The sequence below is a fragment of the Podarcis raffonei genome, chromosome 12 (assembly GCF_027172205.1).
Source record: "Podarcis raffonei isolate rPodRaf1 chromosome 12, rPodRaf1.pri, whole genome shotgun sequence".
Classification (NCBI taxonomy): Eukaryota; Metazoa; Chordata; class Lepidosauria; order Squamata; family Lacertidae; genus Podarcis; species Podarcis raffonei.
Window position 1 is genome coordinate 35557165 of NC_070613.1, and position 21604 is coordinate 35578768.

General features: G+C 41.7%; 1 protein-coding gene across 4 annotated transcripts in view; it reads right to left on the reverse strand.

Annotated features, from left to right (window-relative positions):
* Positions 1 to 13841, reverse strand: part of GSDME (gasdermin E) — a 29713-nt gene extending 15872 nt beyond the window's left edge. For 2 of the 4 annotated variants that reach the window (XM_053410628.1, XM_053410631.1), the window contains exons 1-3: positions 13710 to 13841; positions 3173 to 3412; positions 2178 to 2370 (exon numbers count right to left, since the gene is read on the reverse strand). In XM_053410628.1, coding sequence (XP_053266603.1) covers positions 2178 to 2370; positions 3173 to 3383 — 404 coding nt within the window. In that variant the 5' untranslated portion in view covers positions 3384 to 3412; positions 13710 to 13841. Of the gene's footprint in view, positions 1 to 2177; positions 2371 to 3172; positions 3413 to 11848; positions 11887 to 13321; positions 13483 to 13709 lie in introns of those variants that run through there. The other 2 variants (XM_053410629.1, XM_053410630.1) reach the window with 2 other exon arrangements.
* Between the last annotated feature and the right edge of the window lie 7763 nt (positions 13842 to 21604).

Sequence of the window (21604 nt, forward strand, 5' to 3'; positions counted from 1 at the left end):
GCAGGACCTAGTACTCGGTCCTTTCACTACCCCCTTTTTCGTTGTTGTTGCTACCTACTGCCCTGCCCTGCGCGATTCCAAACACGCATTCTCTGCATAAGATTCCAAACATGTTGGTGTTGTCTCTCTTCTTAAAGGTTGTACAAATACTATTTATAATCTATTGTATGCACTCTACCTATCCCCTCTTCACCTAACTGACATACATCAGTAAATAAGTCTATATGATTAGTCAACACCAAGGATAATTCATTCTACGGCTATTCAATTCCATAGGAAGCAGTAGGTTTCTACAGATGTTGATCAGGAGTAGCACAAGTATACACAAAGGAAGTGGGGGTGGGAAGAATTATTGTTTTGGTGGTGGTGGGGAACATAGTATATACCGTATTTTTCGCTCCATAGGACACATTTTTCCCCTCTTAAAAACTAAGGGGGAAATTCTGTGCGTCCTAAGGAGCGAATGCAGGGGGGAGGCAGGCAGGAAAAGTCCCCAAGAGCCGCACACAAGCTTCGCGGGCTTCTCCCCAGGAGGGAGAAGGGACTGACGCAGCCAGTCCTTAAAGGGTGCGTGGCTCCTATGGGCTTTTGCGGGAGGTGGGGGAATTGCCATAGCCACGCGCAGCCTCCCCCGGCTGGAGAGGCTGCACAAGGCTAAAGAGGAAGCCAAGGCAGCGAGCCGGATGGATTGCGCTCGCTGCCTTGTCTTCTTTAGCCACGCTTCTTTAGCCGCGCTGGAGAGGTTTAGCTCCTGGCTGGAGAGGTTGCATGGCTATGGCAGAAGCCAAGACACCCAGTGGGATGGATCCCACTCACTGTCTTGGCTTCTTCGCTCTTTGGAGCTGGGGGGGAAACCCAGGCTTCCCCTGCAGCCCCGAGAAGCTCTGGAAGAAGCGGACAGGCTGCGCGCAGCCTGTCTGCCGCTCTTTGGGGCTGGGGGGGGGAATGATTTTTTCCCCCTCTAAAAACTAGGTGTGTCATGTGGTCCGGTGCGTCCTATAGAGCGAAAAATACAGTAGTTATGAAATTGCAAAGGGGTTTGAACTCTGGATCTTGTTTCTTGTCTCTCCCCAGAGTGCTGGAGCAATAAACCACCACCTCATTCCCTCTACCCAAAACACCGTCTGCAATTATATAAAGCCAAGTTTTATCCGCTTGGAAGGGAGCTAACTAGACCAGCACACACTAATCTAATCCTCTGTCACATTCCACCAAGCAGAGCCCCATGTTAGTTCGTCTATTAATCCAATTCAAAATACAGCTTTCCAGTGGATTAATTTCAGGCATGCTTACAAAGCACGATCTGTACTATAAAGCTTCAGTTTGGCTCAACAGCTTTCGAGGTTGTGGCAGTACCTTGTTCTGTATCTTCCTCAATTAAAAACCATTTAAAAGCCGCACCCAGTTGGGTGGTTACTTAGCTCACTGCAATTATGGAAAGATCAGTAAAGGCACCAACAACCATGCTACCTTAATTATGATGGCATAAGGTTTTTGGGTTTTTAAGGTTTTATGTGCTAGAAGACCCTTTGTTGCCTTTGCCATAACAGACTAACTCAGCTAATAAAATTATTATTTTTTGTATCCCACCCATCTGACTGCGTTGCCTCAGCCACTCTGCACAACTTCCAACATAATATACAGCAGAGCTTTCCAAACTTTCCATGTTGGTGTCACACATTTTAGACATGCATCATTTTGTGACATAGTCAGTTTTACTAGCAAACTGGAGGTTAAACTAACCCCTTCCCAGCCCCGGGAGGAGTGCGGAGAGCATTCGTGCAATGCACCTACACATTGAAGCTAACACTCTAATGTCACAACAAGAATTTTGGAAATCTCTGATGTACAGAAACCCAACAACAACACAACAGAACATCACACATTAAAAGTGTCCTGAAATAATAATAATTACCCCTTAGAAGTTATGGACATTTCAAAAAAAAAAAAGCTTACCTTGAGATCTTCCATCAGAGCAAAATGGCAAAACATATTGCAAAGTCAGTTAATTCAGATTGTTTCATAACAAATACATACTTATTATATAAAAAAATATTCACAATTTTGGAAAGTACTGTGGAAATATTGCACCTTCAACTACACTGCCTTAATATTAAGTGCATTTTTTATTAAAAAAAAACTTCACAAGGATACCAGCTTTGAAGCTGAATACCTACTTTCCCTTGACATCCTTCATAAGCTTCTGTAAGTCAGCTTCTTGCTTTTTCAGATTTCCAAATGACGACTGGCTTTCCACAACACCTCTTCCTCCAGCTCCTAGATTAATCGTTCCAAATGAAGTTTCAATGTTTCCTTTGACATAGTCTTCAAACTTCCCCTCGTACTTCACAAAATCAGACTCCACAACCACTTGGAAAACAAGCAAAAACATAGAAGTAGCTTAACCATCAAAACATTAGGTTGGAAACACAAGCAGAAATCATAGAATGCTTTAATTCTACGATTCTATGTTCTGCTAAAGTTGCTTCATCCTGACTGCAACTAATGATGAAGTGGACTATAGCTCACAGAAATTTGCACCACAATAAATCTTACATGTCTGCGAGGCGTCACAAGGCTCTGCTATCCCCAATGTTATTTAATATATGGAAACATTGGGAGCGAAGTCCCATCAGTATTATACTTAGTATTATTTGTGAGTGTGTGTCAACAGGACTTTTCAACTGGATGAATATTATGTGATTGGCCATTTCCTTGTAATTTTTTTGCTTTCCCATTTTTCTTGTGTTTCCTGTGGGTTTTATATTTGCTGTACATGTTTTCTATAAAGTTAGTGGTATATACATATTTTTATCAATATCAAAAATGCTGTGGGTTTTTCTTCTGAAACAGACTTACTCTTCTGAAAGTTACCAACTTGAGGATGTGTATCTGAAATACAGAAAAGCCTGATAGCCACTTAAGAACATCAGTGCAATAAAATTCCACTTGTGTTCGCATTGGAAAAATTATTAGTATCTTATATATACTTTAAAAGGACATGTTAAAATGCATTAACATGGCAACATCTGCCTTTACGAAACTGAATATTTAAAAGTTTTCAAAAATTAAAGCAGGCAAATCTTCTGCAGTCTGATTTGAAATACTTTTTTATTAACAGCTTGGACTTTATACTTCCTTATCTCCTGTGGCAACGTGTAACTAATTTTACCTGGTTTTATGGGTTCATCTTTAGCAAGCACATCATTCAATGTGACTGATAAGAGATGATACTTGGGTTTCTGCCAGCACCAGGTTTTCTTCTTCTTTGTCACTATGTTCAGGAACTGTAATTTGTCCAAGTTATTGAGCTGAGATACGGGGATCAAGTCTCCTCCACAGTCAATTTCTCTCACAAAATTCTTCGTTGCTTTTGCAAACATCCTGGTTTTGTTTTCACTTTCTTAAATACCTGAAAGGGTAAAATCAAAACATGAATTGAGATGGCTGCAGGCATGGATAGGTGATTTCCTGGGGAAATTTTAATTGCAACAGTGCAGGTATACTGCAATATATGAGAAAGGAAAAAAGTTGCTTGCCTAGGTGATGTTTTCTACCTCCACTGCCAGTATCAAAGTTTACACTACAGGTGTTACCTGTTAATTGTTAATTTCTGGTTTTAAATATTTATGTATGTTCCACACTGGGACCTTTGAATAAACAGCAGACTATAAATGGTCACAATAAACAAACAACAATATGTGCACATTCCAAAATACATGCCCTTGATGACTGGGAAAGGAGCCTCTGCTTAAACCTATTTTAGAGAAAGTGTTGGTTTCATACATAAGCACTCTTTATATCTGATAGGGTGTGTATGCTTGGGTGCCACTATCAAGTACAAACTTCCATGCAAGTTTCAGTCCTTTAATGCAGCAAGAAGAATGATTGCTGCAAGGACAGAGTGTATATCAAGCAAGCCGTGACTCCTAATCGTGGGTTTGAGCCCCATGTTGGGCAAAAGATTCCTGCATTGCAGGGGGTTGGACTAGATGACCCTCATGGTCCCTTCTAACTCTACAATTCTATGAGGGAAAGATTTTGGAACATTCAGTGGAAAGAACAGAGCCCCAAACCACCAACATCTGTAAAGCATTTGCGAATACAGTTCTGTAAAGTAGTTTGAAATTTGTTTTATCCAATATGTAAACAACTTATATTAATGTAACTGCGAGTTATAATTTATGTGCACAACTTTGAGTTTCATTGATGAATCTGCTGTTTTTATACAGCCACAATGTGACTGGAACATGTGACTAAATACTGAACCAAGCAAGCCGCAAGGCAGCATGTATTAGAACAGGCAACATATACGGTAATCCTTAAAAATGGAACTAATTAGTTTTAACTTGTGTGGCAAACAACTCACTTTGCTGAAGACACGACATGTGTCTTTGTAACACAAAAAGTGTCAGATGCAGGTGCCAGACCTCCTTGACAGACTAGTGGTCTAGTTTCAATTCTAAGCAAAAATATTAAGAGATAGTTTTCAGCTAAAAAGAGTTCTTCAGAGTGCCAGAAGTGAAGCAGAAATGTCATCCAATTATCCCTTGTTCTTTCTTATACTAGAAAGACATCAGGGCTGACTCGGATATAAAGTGCTTGGGAGTTCCCCTGTAGATACAGTGGTACCTCAGGCTAAGAACTTAATTTGTTCTGGAGGTCCATTCTTAACCTGAAACTGTTCTTAACCTGAAGCACCACTTTAGCTAATGGGGCCTCCCGCTGCTGCCGCACCGCCGGAGCATGATTTCTGTTCTCACCCTGAAGCAAAGTTCTTAACCCGAGGTACTATTTCTGGGTTAGCAGAGTCTGTAATCTGAAGCGTATGTAACCTGAGGTACCACTGTACTTATAAGAAGGATAAAGAGGAGATTACAACAAAGGTACAGTTTACATGTACAGATTACAGTGGTATCTCAGGTTATACAGACATCCAGAACGAATTAAGTTCTTAACCCGAGGTACCACTGTATATAGACACTCCCACAGTCAGAGTTCAGGCAAAAAAATTTTTTGTTCCTGCACTGGTCAGCTAGAATTCCTAAAGAAGAACATAAAATGAAAGCCTCTCTCTCAGACTCTGGCCATGATTTTTCTATATATTCCTTTGAGGTTACATAAAAGTGATTTTTTTTAAAAAAAGTCAAAGTATTTCCTGCCCCATCCCTTTTCAGGGTTTCTTCTTTTAAGAAAAATTTGGTAATCCTCAGAACAACTAGCTATTTACAACCAGTGTTTTCTAAAACTGGAAATTAAAGATTCCCCCACACCAAAATTCATGCATGTAGCAATGGGCAAGCTATTAATTTTTATCTCTATTTTGGTAGGCAAGTAACTGTTGTGAAATGAACTGAATAGCTGCAGCACATTGACAACAAATGGATGGGGGGGTTTCCTTTCTGACAGGGTTCTTCTGACAGAGATGAGATTTATTAAAAAGCATGCTATTTGCCAAACATTAATAGCATGATAGTTATTTAACTGTCATAAATCAAAACACCTAACTTCTCTGAATTTAAATGAAACGTGAAGCAAATGTTCTTCTCTGAACTGTAGCATGTAAGATCTACTGCCTAAAGCCAAGTTTTGAAATTTAATCATTTTTAAAACATTTTAAAAATCATTTTAAAAAATATAATGTGAGTAAACACCATCACCTTCATTCAAAACAGATTCAGACCAGCAGATGGATAGTTTTTCTAGAACAGGGCCTGCATTAGACTGTGATAAAGTGGGGCAGGGCATTCGGCATCTCAGCTAAAGACTCTTGTGGAATGGAGAATGCTTTTTGCTCTAGATGGTTGGCACTCCCTGCTCTAATCATCTGTTTCGGGCGGAAGACCAATTCCAAATACACCCCCGCCCAAATGTCTGATCAGCGCTGCCAAAGCTAGCAGTGCCAACCATCTGTTTTGTGGAGGAACCCTTGTGTGCAGGAATGAATATCCAAGCTGCTGCACTAGAATATTTCTGCGTGGGAATTATATTGAAAGTCTGCCCCCCCACCCTCAACAATCATTTGGGCTTTCCAGATATCATTCTAACACACACTAAACTACTTGCTAAAGGAAGGCTGGAAATTCCTTACGGCGATGACGACTACTACTACTACTACTACCATTATTTCAATCTATATGCACTTGCTCAGGATGGCAAACACATAAATAATGTCAGCACGAGGCCCTCAGCTGTAGCTCACAATGGTCAGTTGGGTATATTAATGGGGGAGCAGTGTTAGAAACGCTGATATGTAAGCCAGGCACCAAATGGCTCCTTAAACCAGGGTTAAAAAGGGACCCCTGACCATTAGGTCCAGTCGTGGCCGACTCTGGGGTTGCGGCGCTCATCTCGCTTTATTGGCCGAGGGAGCCGGCGTACAGCTTCCGGGTCATGTGGCCAGCATGACTAAGCCGCTTCTGGCAAACCAGAGCAGTGCACGGAAATGCCGTTTACCTTCCCGCCAGAGTGGTACCTATTTATCTACTTGTACTTTGATGTGCTTTCGAACTGCTAGGTTGGCTGGAGCTGGGACTGAGCAACGGGAGTTCACCCCATCGCGGGGATTTGAACCGCGACCTTCTGATCGGCAAGTCCTAGGCTCTGTGGTATAACCCACAGCACCACCCGTGTCCCTAAAACCAGGGTTACAAGTGGCCAAAAAGGAGTGTCTAGTTGCTGTTTGCGGGCCAGACAGCTCGAAGGTTCTATTTTTCAATATGATCTTTTGGTTGCTGAAATTTGTTCTGATCGTGCAGACAAAATATCACAGATAGAATTCTACAGGATGTGTTGTTAGTATGTGAAAACAGACAAGATCCAAGGATCCCCAGGCACGCACCTCCAGATGGTGATGTCAGGCGTCATCCTGGCATCTGAGCATCTTCACCTGGTTGCAAGTGGCCAATAGCCAATTGCAAAATGCACCTGACAAATTTCAACAATCTTTCCTGTATCCTGGTCCCAAGCTGTATAGGATTTTATACACCAAAACCTAAACTTCGTCTACTTGCTAACTAGCAGAGGAATTATTTCAGCAATGACGTACTAAGGCAGTGACCAGTGAGCAGCTGAACTTCCGTAGTTTGCAGTAGCTGCCATTTCCGAACCAACGTCAGGAGGAGCCCCACACAGAGCACATTGCAGTAATCCTGGAGTTTAGCAGCACACAGGCAACAGTGGACAGTGAATGCGGTCCAGAAATGGCTGCAGCTGTCTTACCCATTGAAGCTGGTAAAAGGCACTCCTTTTACCATTGAGGTTCCCTGGGTCTCTAGAAGCAAAGATGGACACAGGAGCACCCCGGACTACAAACCTGCTATTGCAGGGTGAGTACGACCCCATCCAAAGCAGGCAACTGACCAGTTATCTGGACTTGAGGATCACCAACACACAGTGCCTCCATCTTGCCAGGATTCAGAGTCAAGTTTGTTGGCCCTCATCCAGTCCACCACCACTCCCAACATCTTCATATAGATGTTAATCAACATTGGGTACACGACGGTACCTTGATGCACCCCACAGCACTACTGCTAAAAGACAATCACCCAATAATTTGACCCTGGAAATAAGATTGTGGCTGCTGTAAAGCAGTGCCTCCAAAAACCATTTCACTAAGTCAATTCCAACTTTCACTTAAAAACATGTCTGTCCATCCCCCAAAAATTACTAATTTAAATTAAATTCTACCTTTAAAAAAACACAAGACACATAATCTTACTGCAAGGAAGACTATATTTGTCCATTCAGCCTAGTATTGTCAACTCTGATTCACTAGGCCAGGCAAACTCGGCCCTCCACATGTTTTGGGACTACAGCTCCCACCATCCCTGACCACTGGTCCTGCTAGCTAGGGATGATGGGAGTTGTAGTCCCAAAACATCTGGAGGGCCAAGTTTGCCTGTGCCTTGCACTAGACCAAGGTCTCAGGCAGAGTGTACTTCACTTCACCAGCTGCCAGGTGGTTTTAAATGGAGAGGCCAGGATTTCAAACCCTTTGCACTCTACTATGGAGTTGTAGTCCCTTCCAAGAGCACATACCAACTAAACTCAAATATTTTTTATTTCAGTGGGAGAATTATATGGGTACCAAATTCCCCATTATAATGGAAAGTCATCAGTAGGTTGTGCCCACATTTTTGAGTTAAAATTATATCTTTTAAATGCAAACAAAGTAAGCTGTGGGCAGATCCACACCATACATTAAAAGTGTATTCGATGCACATTTAAAGTACATTGCTTTTCCCCTAATCCTGGGAACTGTAGTTACTCCCTTTGCAGCATCCATAACAAACTACAGTTCCCAGGATGCCTTGCATTCTCCTTATTTTAAAATGCAGTGGAGGGCCCTGGATATGTTCTTCCAAGTCAAACATAGGAACAATTCACATAACTATTTTGAAGTTGCAATACCCTTGTGTGATGGCCTCGTACTTTTTATTTTCACACAGGGAGCCATTTGTGCAAAATTCCCTACAGCTGAAAAGCTGCAGTAGTCCTGAATGAAATAACTGTTTTTTAATTGACGTAATACACTCGTGCTCTTAGGAACAGTTTATTTTTTCACACAAACTGCTCCTTATTTTCAGAGGTGAAAATGAAGTGGTCAAGACATCACATGAACTTTACTGTACCTCAAAAATAAATGTATGAATTGGTTCCAAATTTTACAGACATTTCAAATGATTTGCACAGTGAGAGAAGGCTGGAACAGATGAAGACTTCTCTCATTTTGAATGGTAGAACTGTAAAGTTGGAAGGGGCCCATCTAGTTCAACCCCCTGCAATGTCACTGCTAAACAATCACAGCTAAAGAATCTTTGATAGATGGTCATCCAAACACTTTTTAAAAACCTCAAATGAAGGAGAGTCCACCACCTTATCTGGGAATAAGCCCCATTGGACTAAGTGGAGCTTATTTTTGAGTAATCATATGTAGGATCTTGTGGCGCAGGGGAGGAGAGGATAGTAAAACACTTATACAAGTCCCAGTAATGCCAGCCAAACTGCTATACTTAAAAATGTGGTAACAAGTGATTGAAACCTACCAATACCAATTTATATGTCAGGGATGTGTATACCTGTGAAGAGATCCAAGATTTAGAACCTCAAAGCCAAAGTGAGAGCATTTGGGTCAAAATTAAGGGAGAGAAGAATAACAGTGTCCTCATTGTGGGAGTTTACTATAGATCCCCAAGCCAAACGGAGGACATAGATGATGCCTTCCTGGAACAGATGGCCAAGCATGCAAAAGGAAGGGAGATAGTAGTAATGGGGGACTTCAATTACCCAGATATTTGTTGGATGTCAAACTCAGCCAAGAGCATAAGGTCAAACAGATTCCTCACTGGCCTTGCAGACAACTTCATTGTCCAGAAAGTGGGAGAAGCAACAAGAGGAACAGCCATTTTAGATCTGGTCCTAACCAATGTTGATGACCTGGTTAGTGGGCTAGAAGTGGAAGGATCATTAGGCACGAGTGATCATGCTCTTCTGAAGTTTACTATACAGCGGAAAGGAGCAGCCAAGCATACTAGGACTCAATTTCTTGACTTTAAGAAAGCCGACTTCATAAAACTTAGGGAAGTGCTGGGTCAGATCCCATGGACAGTAATACTAAAAGGAAAGGGAGTTCATGATGGCTGGGAGTTTGTTAAGAGGGAGATAGTAAAAGCACAACTTCAGGCAATACCAATGAGACGGAAACATGGAAGGTGCCTAAAGAAGCCAGGGTGGCTATCTAGAGAACTTTTAACTGAGTTAAGATTACAAAAGGATGTATACAAAAAATGGAAAAGGGGGGAAACCACCAAAGAGGAATTCAAACAAATAGCCAGCATGTGTAGACACAAAGTCAGAAAAGCTAAAGCACAGAATGAACTCAGGCTTGCTAGAGAGGTTAAAAGCAACAAAAAAGGCTTTTATGGGTATGTTTGTAGCAAAAGGAAGAACAAAGAAACAGTGGGGTCACTCAGAGGAGAAGATGGTGAGATGCAAACAGGGGACACAGAAAGGGCTGAACTCCTCAATGCCTTCTTTGCCTCAGTCTTCTCTGATAAAGAAAACAATGCCCGACCTGAAGAATTTGGAGCAAATGATTCAGCAGAGGAAACACAGCCCAGAATAACTAAGGAGATAGTACAAGAATACTTGGCTAGTTTAGATGTATTCAAGTCTCCAGGGCCAGATGAACTGCATCCAAGAGTATTAAAAGAACTGGCAGATGTGATCTCAGAACCACTGGCAGTCATCTTTGAGAATTCCTGGAGAACAGGCGAAGTCCCGGCAGACTGGAGGAGGGCAAACGTTGTCCCTATTTTCAAAAAGGGGGAAAGAGAGGACCCAAATAATTACCGCCCAGTCAGTCTGACATCAATACCAGGGAAGTTTCTGGAGCAGATCATTCAGCAAACAGTCTGTGAGCACCTAGAAAGGAATGCTGTGATCACCAATAGTCAGCATGGATTTCTGAAAAATAAGTCATGTCAGACTAACCTGATCTCGTTTTTTGACAGAATTACAAGCCTGGTGGATGAAGGGAACGCAGTGGATGTAGCCTACCTTGATTTCAGCAAGGCATTTGACAAGGTGCCCCATGATATTCTTGTAAAGAAGCTGGTAAAATGCGGTCTTGACTATGCTACCACTCAGTGGATTTGTAACTGGCTGACTGACCGAACCCAAAGGGTGCTCATCAATGGTTCCTCTTCATCCTGGAGAAGAGGGACTAGTGGGGTGCCACAGGGTTCTGTCTTGGGCCCGGTCTTATTCAACATCTTTATCAACGACTTGGATGATGGACTCAAGGGCATCCTGATCAAATTTGCAATGACACCAAAGTGGGAGGGGTGGCTAACACCCCAGAGGACAGGATCACACTTCAAAACGACCTTGACAGATTAGAGAACTGGGCCAAAACAAACAAGATGAATTTTAACAGGGAGAAATGTAAAGTATTGCACTTGGGCAAAAAAAAAAAAAAATGAGAGGCACAAATACAAGATGGGTGACACCTGGCTTGAGAGCAGTACATGTGAAAAGGATCTAGGAGTCTTGGTTGACCACAAACTTGACATGAGCCAACAGTGTGACGCGGCAGCTAAAAAAGCCAATGCAATTCTGGGCTGCATCAATAGGAGTATAGCATCTAGATCAAGGGAAGTAATAGTGCCACTGTATTCTGCTCTGGTTAGACCTCACCTGGAGTACTGTGTCCAGTTCTGGGCACCACAGTTCAAGAAGGACACTGACAAACTGGAACGTGTCCAGAGGAGGGCAACCAAAATGGTCAAAGGCCTGGAAACAATGCCTTATGAGGAACAGCTAAGGGAGCTGGGCATGTTTAGCCTGGAGAAGAGGAGGTTAAGGGGTGATATGATAGCCATGTTCAAATATATAAAAGGATGTCACATAGAGGAGGGAGAAAGGTTGTTTTCTGCTGCTCCAGAGAAGCGGACACGGAGCAATGGATCCAAACTACAAGAAAGAAGATTCCACCTAAACATTAGGAAGAACTTCCTGACAGTAAGAGCTGTTCAACAGTGGAATTTGCTGCCAAGGAGTGTGGTGGAGTCTCCTTCTTTGGAGGTCTTTAAGCAGAGGCTTGACAACCATATGTCAGGAGTGCTCTGATGGTGTTTCCTGCTTGGCAGGGGGTTGGACTCGATGGCCCTTGTGGTCTCTTCCAACTCTATGATTCTATGAATACTTAATGCAGTTGTATTTACAAGGAAACCTGAAGTGGAAATGCATTGATGGCAGAAGACAAAAGAAAGACTAATCAGAGCAGAATATATTGTTGGGCAATTGTAATGAAAACTGCACCCACAACTTCAGTCATGAAAGTCACCTGGTAACTTTGGGGCCGTCACTATCTCTCAGACCTCACTGTGTCGTTGTGAAGAACAAACGCAGAGTGAATAAAATGCAAAGAGAGAAATTAACTTGGCCAAGAAAGGCAACAGATACCGGTAAGTATTTAAATAAAGAAAACTGTGTATACCGCCTTGAGCTTCTTGAAGAAAGGCAGGATACAGATAAATGTAAATCGTTTACATCACTGCTATACAGTTATGTGTGGGGAAGAGGCCAACACTGTTGTGTGGCTACAAACCATGTCTGAAAAATCAGCATGGCTGTGTATAAATAAGACCCATGAAAACATATCACTGGTACTGGTATACAATATGTGGGTGGAAGAGGGAATGGTGCATGTGTGTGTGTGAAGGTTGGTGGGTTTTTTTTACAGCAATTCTATTTTAGGAGTGTGTATAAAAGAAAAGGGTGAAGCAACTCAATATGGAATATAGTATATAGTGTCCATAGGGCACAAAAATTAAGTTTTTAAACTAGCTAAAACACTTTAAAATGATTTTAGGGGTGACGTGACATTATAGAATTATGTATAGTCGAGAGAACATGGATAAAGAGGATCCTCCTCTTCCTCTTTCAATACTAGTGTTGCGGGGTGAGTAGCAGACAAGATGAAATTACATCACAGAAGTTCCAGGAAAGACAAAGGGAAGTACCGGTAGCTCTTCAGAGTATTCATAATTAATATTGGGAATTGACCATTGCATGATGTGGCAATTGCTGCTGGCCTTGGATGACTTTAAAAGGAAATGGAAAGCCCAAAAGCAAGTTTATCAATGGCTACTGCAACATGATCTGGAGACACGCGAGGCCACCAGTTCAGTGAAGCTAAACCAGTCTGGGACTAGCTACTGGGACTAGCTGGGTTTTGTGCCCCAGATGAAGTCTCCATAAGGGTGCCATTGAGGCTTCCATCCTGTGTGCGTGTGTGTGTGTACACAAATGCATGTGGGGGGAGGGGACAGGTGTCAAGCTGAACCCAGGTGAAATAAAGTCTAGTTTTGGCCCTGCTGTGAAGGTTAATGCCCGGATGGGTGACCACCTGGGAACCACACAAACACTACCTCAGGGGATAATAATGCTGATGATTTTATTATTTGTATCCTGCCCATCAGGGCTGGCTCCATGGCAGAAGATAGGCAAGAAAATAAGAGGAAAACAAACAATGTATTAGCCAATATTACTCATCAGGTGTTGGGCAGCAAACAAGGAGGGAACATAAGAAGAGCGTGCTGGATCACTCCAGCATCCCGTCCCCACGGCGGCCAACCAGGTGCTTGAGGGAAAAGTGCAAGCAGGATTTGAGCACAAAGGAGACCCCTGGCGCCTCCTGTGGTTTCCAGCCACTGGTCTTCAGAGGCACGGCTGCCTCTGGCCGTGGAGGCAGAGTCTAGCCATTGTGGCCAGTAGTGGCCATCTATAGCCGTCTCCTCCACTGCTGGCTTTATACCTGCTTGTGGACTTCCCTTGCCTGGCCACTTGTGGGGAACTGGAGGTTGCAGCGTGAAGCCCCTTGACCTGGGAGGAAGGCTTCCCTCTGAGGAGACAAGGTCCAAGGGCTGCAGTCTCAGCAGCCTTGCCCTTCAAACGGTGGGGCTCTTTTGCGTTCTTATTGCGCGAGCCCTGAGGAACCTGAGGTGCGGGAGAGACGGACCCACGTCCAGAATTTGTTGTCGTTTTCCTTTTTTAAGGCAAGGCTTTCGAAAGGGAGGGCTGTGGGGCGTTACACGAAGGGAGCACAGGAGAGAAAGCAAGGCAGAACTCCGCGAGCGACAGAAGAGGCGAAGGGGGGGAGAAGCTGTGGAGACTTTACGCGCGGAGGAGGGCCCTTTACTCACGGCTGCTCCGCGTTCGCCCGCGCGCCGCCGCTCACGAACCCGACGTCTGCGCGACCCTCTTCCGCGCAGCTGGACTGCAACTCATTGTTTGCGCCTGCCTCTCACTCCAGGACGCGACGCCCAGTCCGGCGGGGGCCACGCCCTTTCCCCCCGCGCCCCGCCCAGTATGCCGCTGGCTAGGAAAAGGGAAGAGCGCGTGGAAGGACAAAGGGCGGGCGTAGAGACAGGGAAAGGGTGGATTTGCACCGATTTCTTGGGGTTAACTAAGGCTACTTCCTGCGATGGTAAATTAAATTAAATGGGGGGGGGGAGAGAGAGACAGGCTGGCATTTGATGGCAACAATATGCGCTGTAAAAGATGCACACGTTTGAGGCGCGCCCATTCTACAATAAACACCCATTAGGAAGCACCCTAAAAATAGTTGTCAGTCTGGCCAGCATGGAATGGGAAGGGGCTTCTCATATGCGAGGGAGGGGAAAATATTCGAATGATGTCAAAAGCAATCCTAACTCTCCTGTTTGACCTCGAATAGAGACAATGGTTCCCTGAATCCACTATTAACCTATTGCAATTAGAATTGTTAGTAATCAAAGTGCCTACTCTGCATGTATTTCAATGCAGTCACAGACTGTACGTTTTGCATTTCAGTCTTTAGGAGTGGCTTTCAGTAGAACGTGCAGCAGCTGCCCCTATCCACAAGTGGTAGAGATCATGCATAGCCCCTATGGACCCAATGCCTATGTGATGCTTTATTGTATTGATAAACAATCTCTAAACTGCACCAGAAGAAATGCAATTTTGTCCAAGTGAAGACAGATACCTTTGATGCTTTTCACACCAACAATTTATTAATAATAACTATACTAACTCAAACTATAGCAGGATTAAAATCTCTTTATTTGGCATATAGCTATAAATATTTTAATATGGTTCACCAAAATTTAAAATGTCAAACATGAAAGCTCTCCAGCACTCAAATAGGTTATTGTTACACCACACTGGACTCCTGCTATTCAAACTCATCCTGCAAAGAGAATATTAGATGAATAGGTTTTTAAAAAATATATTCTAAGCATTTCTACAAAAAAAGTCCACTTCAACCAATAAACACCTAGAGTAAGCAGCTGTTGTGATTACCACCCCCCACCCCACCCCCCAAATATACTGGGTTTTATCAACTTAAGTCATATAACATGTTGAAATCAATGGATTTAAGTTAGTCATATGCATTGATTTCAGGTTTACTCTGAGTATGAGTTAGTTGGATACAATTCACTATTTGTATTTACTGACTAATTTTAATAGTTGGATAAATAGGCATCAAGGGGGAATACGTAAGATATAAGTACAATAAACTAAAGTGAATAAAATGTGAAATACTCAATCCTGTGTTTGCTTCATATTGTTAATATAGTGAGGACTCTTCTACAGGCAGTGACAAACACAACAGAAACACTGCAAGTACAAGATTCCAGCTTGCCGCCACCACAGGAAGTTGCAAAAACAGCTAAATTTTCAAGCTGGCTGGTATGGCTGTAAAAAGTGGGCAGATCAGATTTTAGATTAAAGAAATTGTTCGGCAGAGAATCAGCATGACTTTCTATGTCCAATGTGTTTGGATTTAAGGTATAAGAATTGCACAGCAGCTGCCCACCTAGCCCCAGACACTTTGCTTACCTGTGATAATGAGTCTTCAACAACATAGCTAAATCGGGGAAAATAATAACAGATCAGGTTCATAATCTGTGATGTGGTCCACCACTTTATGACTGCAATCCTATACATACTCGCTGGAGAGTCAATCTTGAATTCCAGATTGTGGATTGTGTCACTCCCACAATGAGGTGAAAGGTAGAAAGTGGGAGTGATAAGAGGTGTCCTGTTCTCCTATTCAGGTCAGAGCACACTTGTGGCCATGTAAGGACTGGTGCAAAATTCTTAAGGCCTCAACATTTAGCTGGTTTTGGATGCCCCACACCACAATAGCTACACTGTATCATCACATTATTGTCACTAAAGTTGCCTGTCCACAGCGACCATTCTCTGACTTGAATATGAAAGTCTCAGAAATTTTGCCAAACTAAGTCAGTGGGTAGCAACTTGTCCTTAAAATCCACAAAGGATAATCCTTGTCACCCTCACGGAAAATCCAAAGAGTTACTATTCGCAAAGTACTTGAATTATTTAGTGACCCCCTCACTTCATTAATTTTAAGTACACAGAGAATCAAATTAATGTTTTAAAGAAGAATTAATTTTTCACTGTATGATACCTAGAGCCATCTTCTCCAGTCTGAGTTTCAACAGTTCTGTGGGATGGAATAAAAGCAAAATTAACCTTCAAGTGAGTGAGTTTTGTCATGACTACAGCAGGAGGAAAGATTTAATCTTTCTTCCTCATATACCACAGTCCCCAAATGAACAAGGGGTCAATCCTGCAGTTATAGTACAATCCCATACATATCAAACCAGAATTAAGTCCTGTTGAGGCATACTATCAGGTAAATTGGTATAGGATTGCAGCCTATACCAATTTCATATCTGGCATGATTCTAAGCATTTCATTGTGGAAGTTTGTTACATATTCTTTACATCAAAAGAGTGCAGTTCATTGTCTTGGTTATTACTTACCAAGCCCTAAATAGCACGGGGTCAATCTGCTTGACTGTCTCCTCTTATGTGAACTTTAAGATCTATCATTTAAGATCAGCTGTTTTACCCATGTCTGGGTAAAACTTGGCTCCCTGGTGCCCTTGGCAAGGAGCTGTATCGGTGCTCCCCCACTCTGTCCCTTGTGCCCTTGCCTGAGGAGCCTGTACGCCTCATCCGGCCACCCAGAGCAGCAAAGGAGTGGCCCTGGAAGTGTACAGACAGGCGAGCAGCCTGACTTCACTCTATGCCTGGGCCCTTGGCAGGAGCCAATCTAACCACCCCTGCCTCTTGCATGTGTTCTAAGACAAAACTGATGACCATATGCAAGAGGGCTTTCTCTGTGGTGGTACCTCATATATGGAAATCCCTGATCAATAAGTTAGGTTGTAGTCATATATTTATATCCCACCAGCATTGAAAGCACTCTTTTTTAAAGCAATATGTTGTTGTTGGTTCTATGTTAGTGCTGTTCCTTATGTCATTTTTTGCTGATGTTTTAATTTGATGATTTGTATCTTAACGGTTGAATCACTCTTGCTTTTGTACTTCTTAGCTGCTTTGACTGACTGCTTTTTGAAGGAAAAAAAGCAGGTGATACAATTCTGAAAATAATAATAATAATAAAAACTTGGTCTTTGGTACCTCTATATTTATACTCTGAAGAATTGTAGAGTAGCAGTTGGCAACCCCTCATGTTTAGGTACTTCGAGGAACTGGCATTGGTAACAGAGGCCTCTTAAGAAACTTATTTTGATGTTATTGTTCATTAAACAAGAACTAATCAAATGAGATAAGTAATTGCTATAGCAATTGGCTACATAAAATGCCTCAAGAAGCTGGTAAGCAATGATGTCAGTTAGCCAAAAACAAATAAATGTAGTGATTCTGTATCCCACATTGTCATAAATGTGCATCTACTTCATAGGAGAATGTGAAACTGCATGTACCCTGCCATTACCTGGAATGGTGTTTAAATAGAAGCTGTGTTATTTTCAGGTTCCTTAACCGTTCCCTTTTCGTTAATAAATATTCCAGTAGAATATGCTAGTGCATTTGTACATACACACTCTGCACTATGCAAAAGTGGCAAATGCGTAGCATGCTTCTAAACAGGGATCATCTTCTTCTTTTTAGTCAACCTAGCATTAATTCCTTGGGGAAACTCCACCAGGGATATGCCTTTCACATACAAGCAATTTCAAAACAAACTAAATTATGCAGTTGCCCTTACCTCTTCTCCAGCACAAAAGCACCCTCTGTCTGAGTGCTGTGGATATTGAAATGAAAATCTTATCATTTAAAAAGTCACAGATATTGATTTACAGGTAAAAAATAGCAGATAGTTTATTCAGGTACATAGCTCAAGGGGGAAAGAGCTCAAAGGGAAAAGGCATTTTCTAATTAAAACTGTGTTTCAATTAGGCGGATATGAAAAATATGTCCACAGACAAGTGAGAACTCACTGAATATTTTTTTATCGTCTTTTGTTAAGCAGTGTGGCTGCAGAATTTTAGCTAAAATAACTGAATTTTAAAGAAAATATATTACCAGACTTCATACACAGTCATTTACTTAGAACAACTTTCTGTAAGTAGATAATGGGGTGAAAAAGTCAAGCCCTCACCTGGCATGTTTTCTAGGTTCACTTAGAATTCTTTTATCTGTAAAATTGAATATTATGTTATACACATGCACACCTGGGAATCTTTCAATATCTCTTTGCTTGGTCTAACAGTATAAAACTTGCTGTATCAGTCAGCAAGTGCATAAGATGGAGGATACTTCTAGCATCTAACATTAGAAAAGATGGAAAGAATTCCAGGGATCTTAACCAGTGCCAAAGACTTTATTTTATTTATTAAATTGTTAGTCACTTTATCTTGCCCTAGACAAGATATATAATGGCGGCACCAAGCAAGCCTCCTTGAGGAAAGCATTCCACAGACAGGAAGCCACTGCAGGAAAGGATCATTCTTGTGTTGCCACCTTCTGGACCTCTTGTGGAGGGACACATAAGGAACATCCTCAGATGATGATCACAGGGTCCAGGTTGGCTCATATGGGGAGAGGCAGTCCTTGAGGTATTGCGGTCCTGAGCCATTTAAGGCCTTATAAGTCATAACCAACACTCTGGGAATTGGGCCTAGAAAGTAACTGATGCCCAGTTCAGTCAGGCTAGGATTGGTGTTATATGTTCAAACTGTGTTGCCACTGGCTACTAAATTCTGCACCAGCTGCAGTTTTAAACTATCTTCAGAAGCAGCCCCACATATAACACATTGCAATGATCTAACCTAGAGATTACCAGAACATAAAATTTAGGCTACCCCTGTCCCGATAGGGGCAAAGCTGGGATACCAGCTAAAGCTGTGGAAGGCACTACTCGCCACTGAGGCCACCTGGGGTTCAAGTGACAGCAATCGATCCAGACGTACCTCTAACCTGCATACCTGCTCCTTCAGAGGGACTGTTTAGGAAAACTTTCAATGTGTGATGTTTTATTCTGTTTTTAATCTGTTGGGAGCCACCCAGAGTGGCTGGGGAGGCCCAGCCGGATGGGTGGGGGTATAAATAAATAAATTACTACTACTACTACTACTACTACTACTACTACTACTACTGTATCTCACTGTAGTTCAGAATCAAGGTTTAGCCTTCAATATCATATGAAGGTTCAGTTTGAAGTTCCCCTCTTATTGCTGATTACAATGGGTTAAAATATTTAGTACAGTAATGTGAAATTTTGGCACCTTACACAGTAGGATTACTAGGAAGGGCATACAGACTAACATAAAAGTAAGCAGATGTATAATAAACATCAATGTCCTTTACAGTCACTAAAACAACATACCTTGGCTATTGAGAAGCTCAGACTCTTCATACTAAAAAAGAAAGACACAATCTAACTGATATTTCAGCAAACCAAGTAAAACGTCTTTATAATGGAAAGTGTAATGGAAAGTGATATATGACATGTCACAACCCCAATCTTTCCAATCCTAGTTTTATTTGTTTATTAGATTGTGGAAGGGTTTTGTTTTTTTGCAGGACACCCTTCAGTAAGAAATCATACACATACAAAATTATTAGTGATAAAAATATCACTATCCATGTATGAACACACATACACAAAGCAGAACAACATAGGGGGAAAAATCAGCATAAAAATTCAGCAGAGTACATATAATAAGCCAAGAGCGAATGTTGCATTTGGAGAAATAAACTTCAAAACATTTTCTAATACTGTATCTGTAAAGAGCAACAAATGTATATAATTCATGGCCAGGGCTTCTGCCATTCTCTAGATTCAACAAGCTAAAAGTATTCATGATTAAGTACTATGGAAAGTCCATAGTTATTATTACTTTCTCCCTTGCTTTTTCATGGGTTTCTTTAGCTAGATTGGGCCAGTCTATTGGCTGTATCCAATGCTACAGCTCCAGTGGGGCAAGGAATTTTCATGCAAACAAAGGAACCTTCTTTCCCTTTCCTGCCCTCTGTGCACTCTCAAAATTAGGTTGGGAGACCTTCTGGAGCAGATTTGGGGAGAGGGACAAGGGGAGAAGAGCAAACAGAAATCCTATTGAATCAATGGAACTCTGATGGCACAGCAATGGATACAACCCAATGACTTGATAACCCAATTGACCAGATATCACTTTTTCAGAAGTGTATATACCACCCCTGAAGTAATTTATACTCACCCAGAAGTTTGTGACATTCAAGTAATTTGATATCTCACCCGAAAGCCTCTCAATTTCACTTTGAAAGTAAATCAAAATACAAACACAAATTCATATCCATATGTTTACATTTAAACGCTACTCTTTATCATGTGAAGGATGCTAACCAAAATGGTTAGCAAATATAAAATGTGCATTCACAAGCTGCTAGCCTAATGGTGGAGGCTGACAGACCACAAGCCCATGAATGTGTGCATGTGTGTGTGATCTTTCTGTTCCGAAATGCACAGAAGTTATATGATGTTGTTCAATGTCAGTGTTATCCCACAAAGTTCCATACATTTCCCTGTCACTTATCTTATCACAAAAAATCCAGAGTATTTTTTTGGGGGGGGGGCGGGGTGTGTGTGTGGTTGTTGTGCAAGAATGCTAAATTTACTTCAACTGTGCAACCTAAATTTCCAGGTGTATTGAATCATATCCACAGAATAGTGGAAGTTTAGATATGACCACAGTCTGTTGTTTAAAATGTTATGTTAACATATCATGTCTTACTTTTCATATTCTTCTTTCTTTAGGGCCCAATCTAAGAAGAAAGAAAAATATAATTCTGCTCCTTGCAAGTGGAATTTTAGTTGCTATTTTAAGATAAAAGTACCCTCTCCCAACATGGTATTGCAATAATCACTACAAATGTTACCTGTTCTCTTACCCACAAACCCCCTACTCTTTGAAACCTACTTACTTGCTTGAATATATCTTCATCCTTATTGCCTATCACAAAATAAAATATGCTGCGTCTCTAAGAATGCTCCTCAATGGGTTTACTTTTGTAAATACATACCTTTTGTTTTATAACGCAGCCGGGAGTTCTAATGTGGAAAAGAATTAGAACAGTATTAGATCAAAATATTTACACACTATTTTATCTATTTTAAGCCACTTCCTTTAAGAGGAAAATCTCACCAAGGCCACATACAACTAAAATACAATACAGTAGAACAAAATAATTAACCACTAAAAAATCAACAAGCATCCCATCCCACAAAGTACAGTAAATAACTACAACAAAAGCCATCCACAGATCACAACTCAAGAAAAAGCAGACAAAACCAAGTGGGTCTGGGGACCTTCCTGAACTCCTGAAGTGATCAGCTAGTAAATAATTTCAGCAATGTGGGTCACAGCATAAAAGACCCTTTCCCTCATGCTTACAAACCTAATTGCTCTCAGAGGTGTGTAGGTAAGAATATCAAAATACATGCAGACTGGTATGCAGGGAGAGAATCCTTCAGATAACTTGGACACAATTCATTTTGGGCTTTAATGGTTAAAACAGAATTCTAAATTGAGCTCCTAAACACACCAGCAATTAGTGCAACTAGTACAGTATTGGTATCACATGATCCATTCTGTATCAGCTGAAGTTTCTGAACTGTATTTTAAGGCAGCTCTACACAGAGTGCATTGCAGTAGTCCAGCCAGAACACGGCTAGCACATGGATAACCAAGATAATGTCTAACCTCTCCAGATAAAGTTGCAGTTAGCAAACCAGCCTA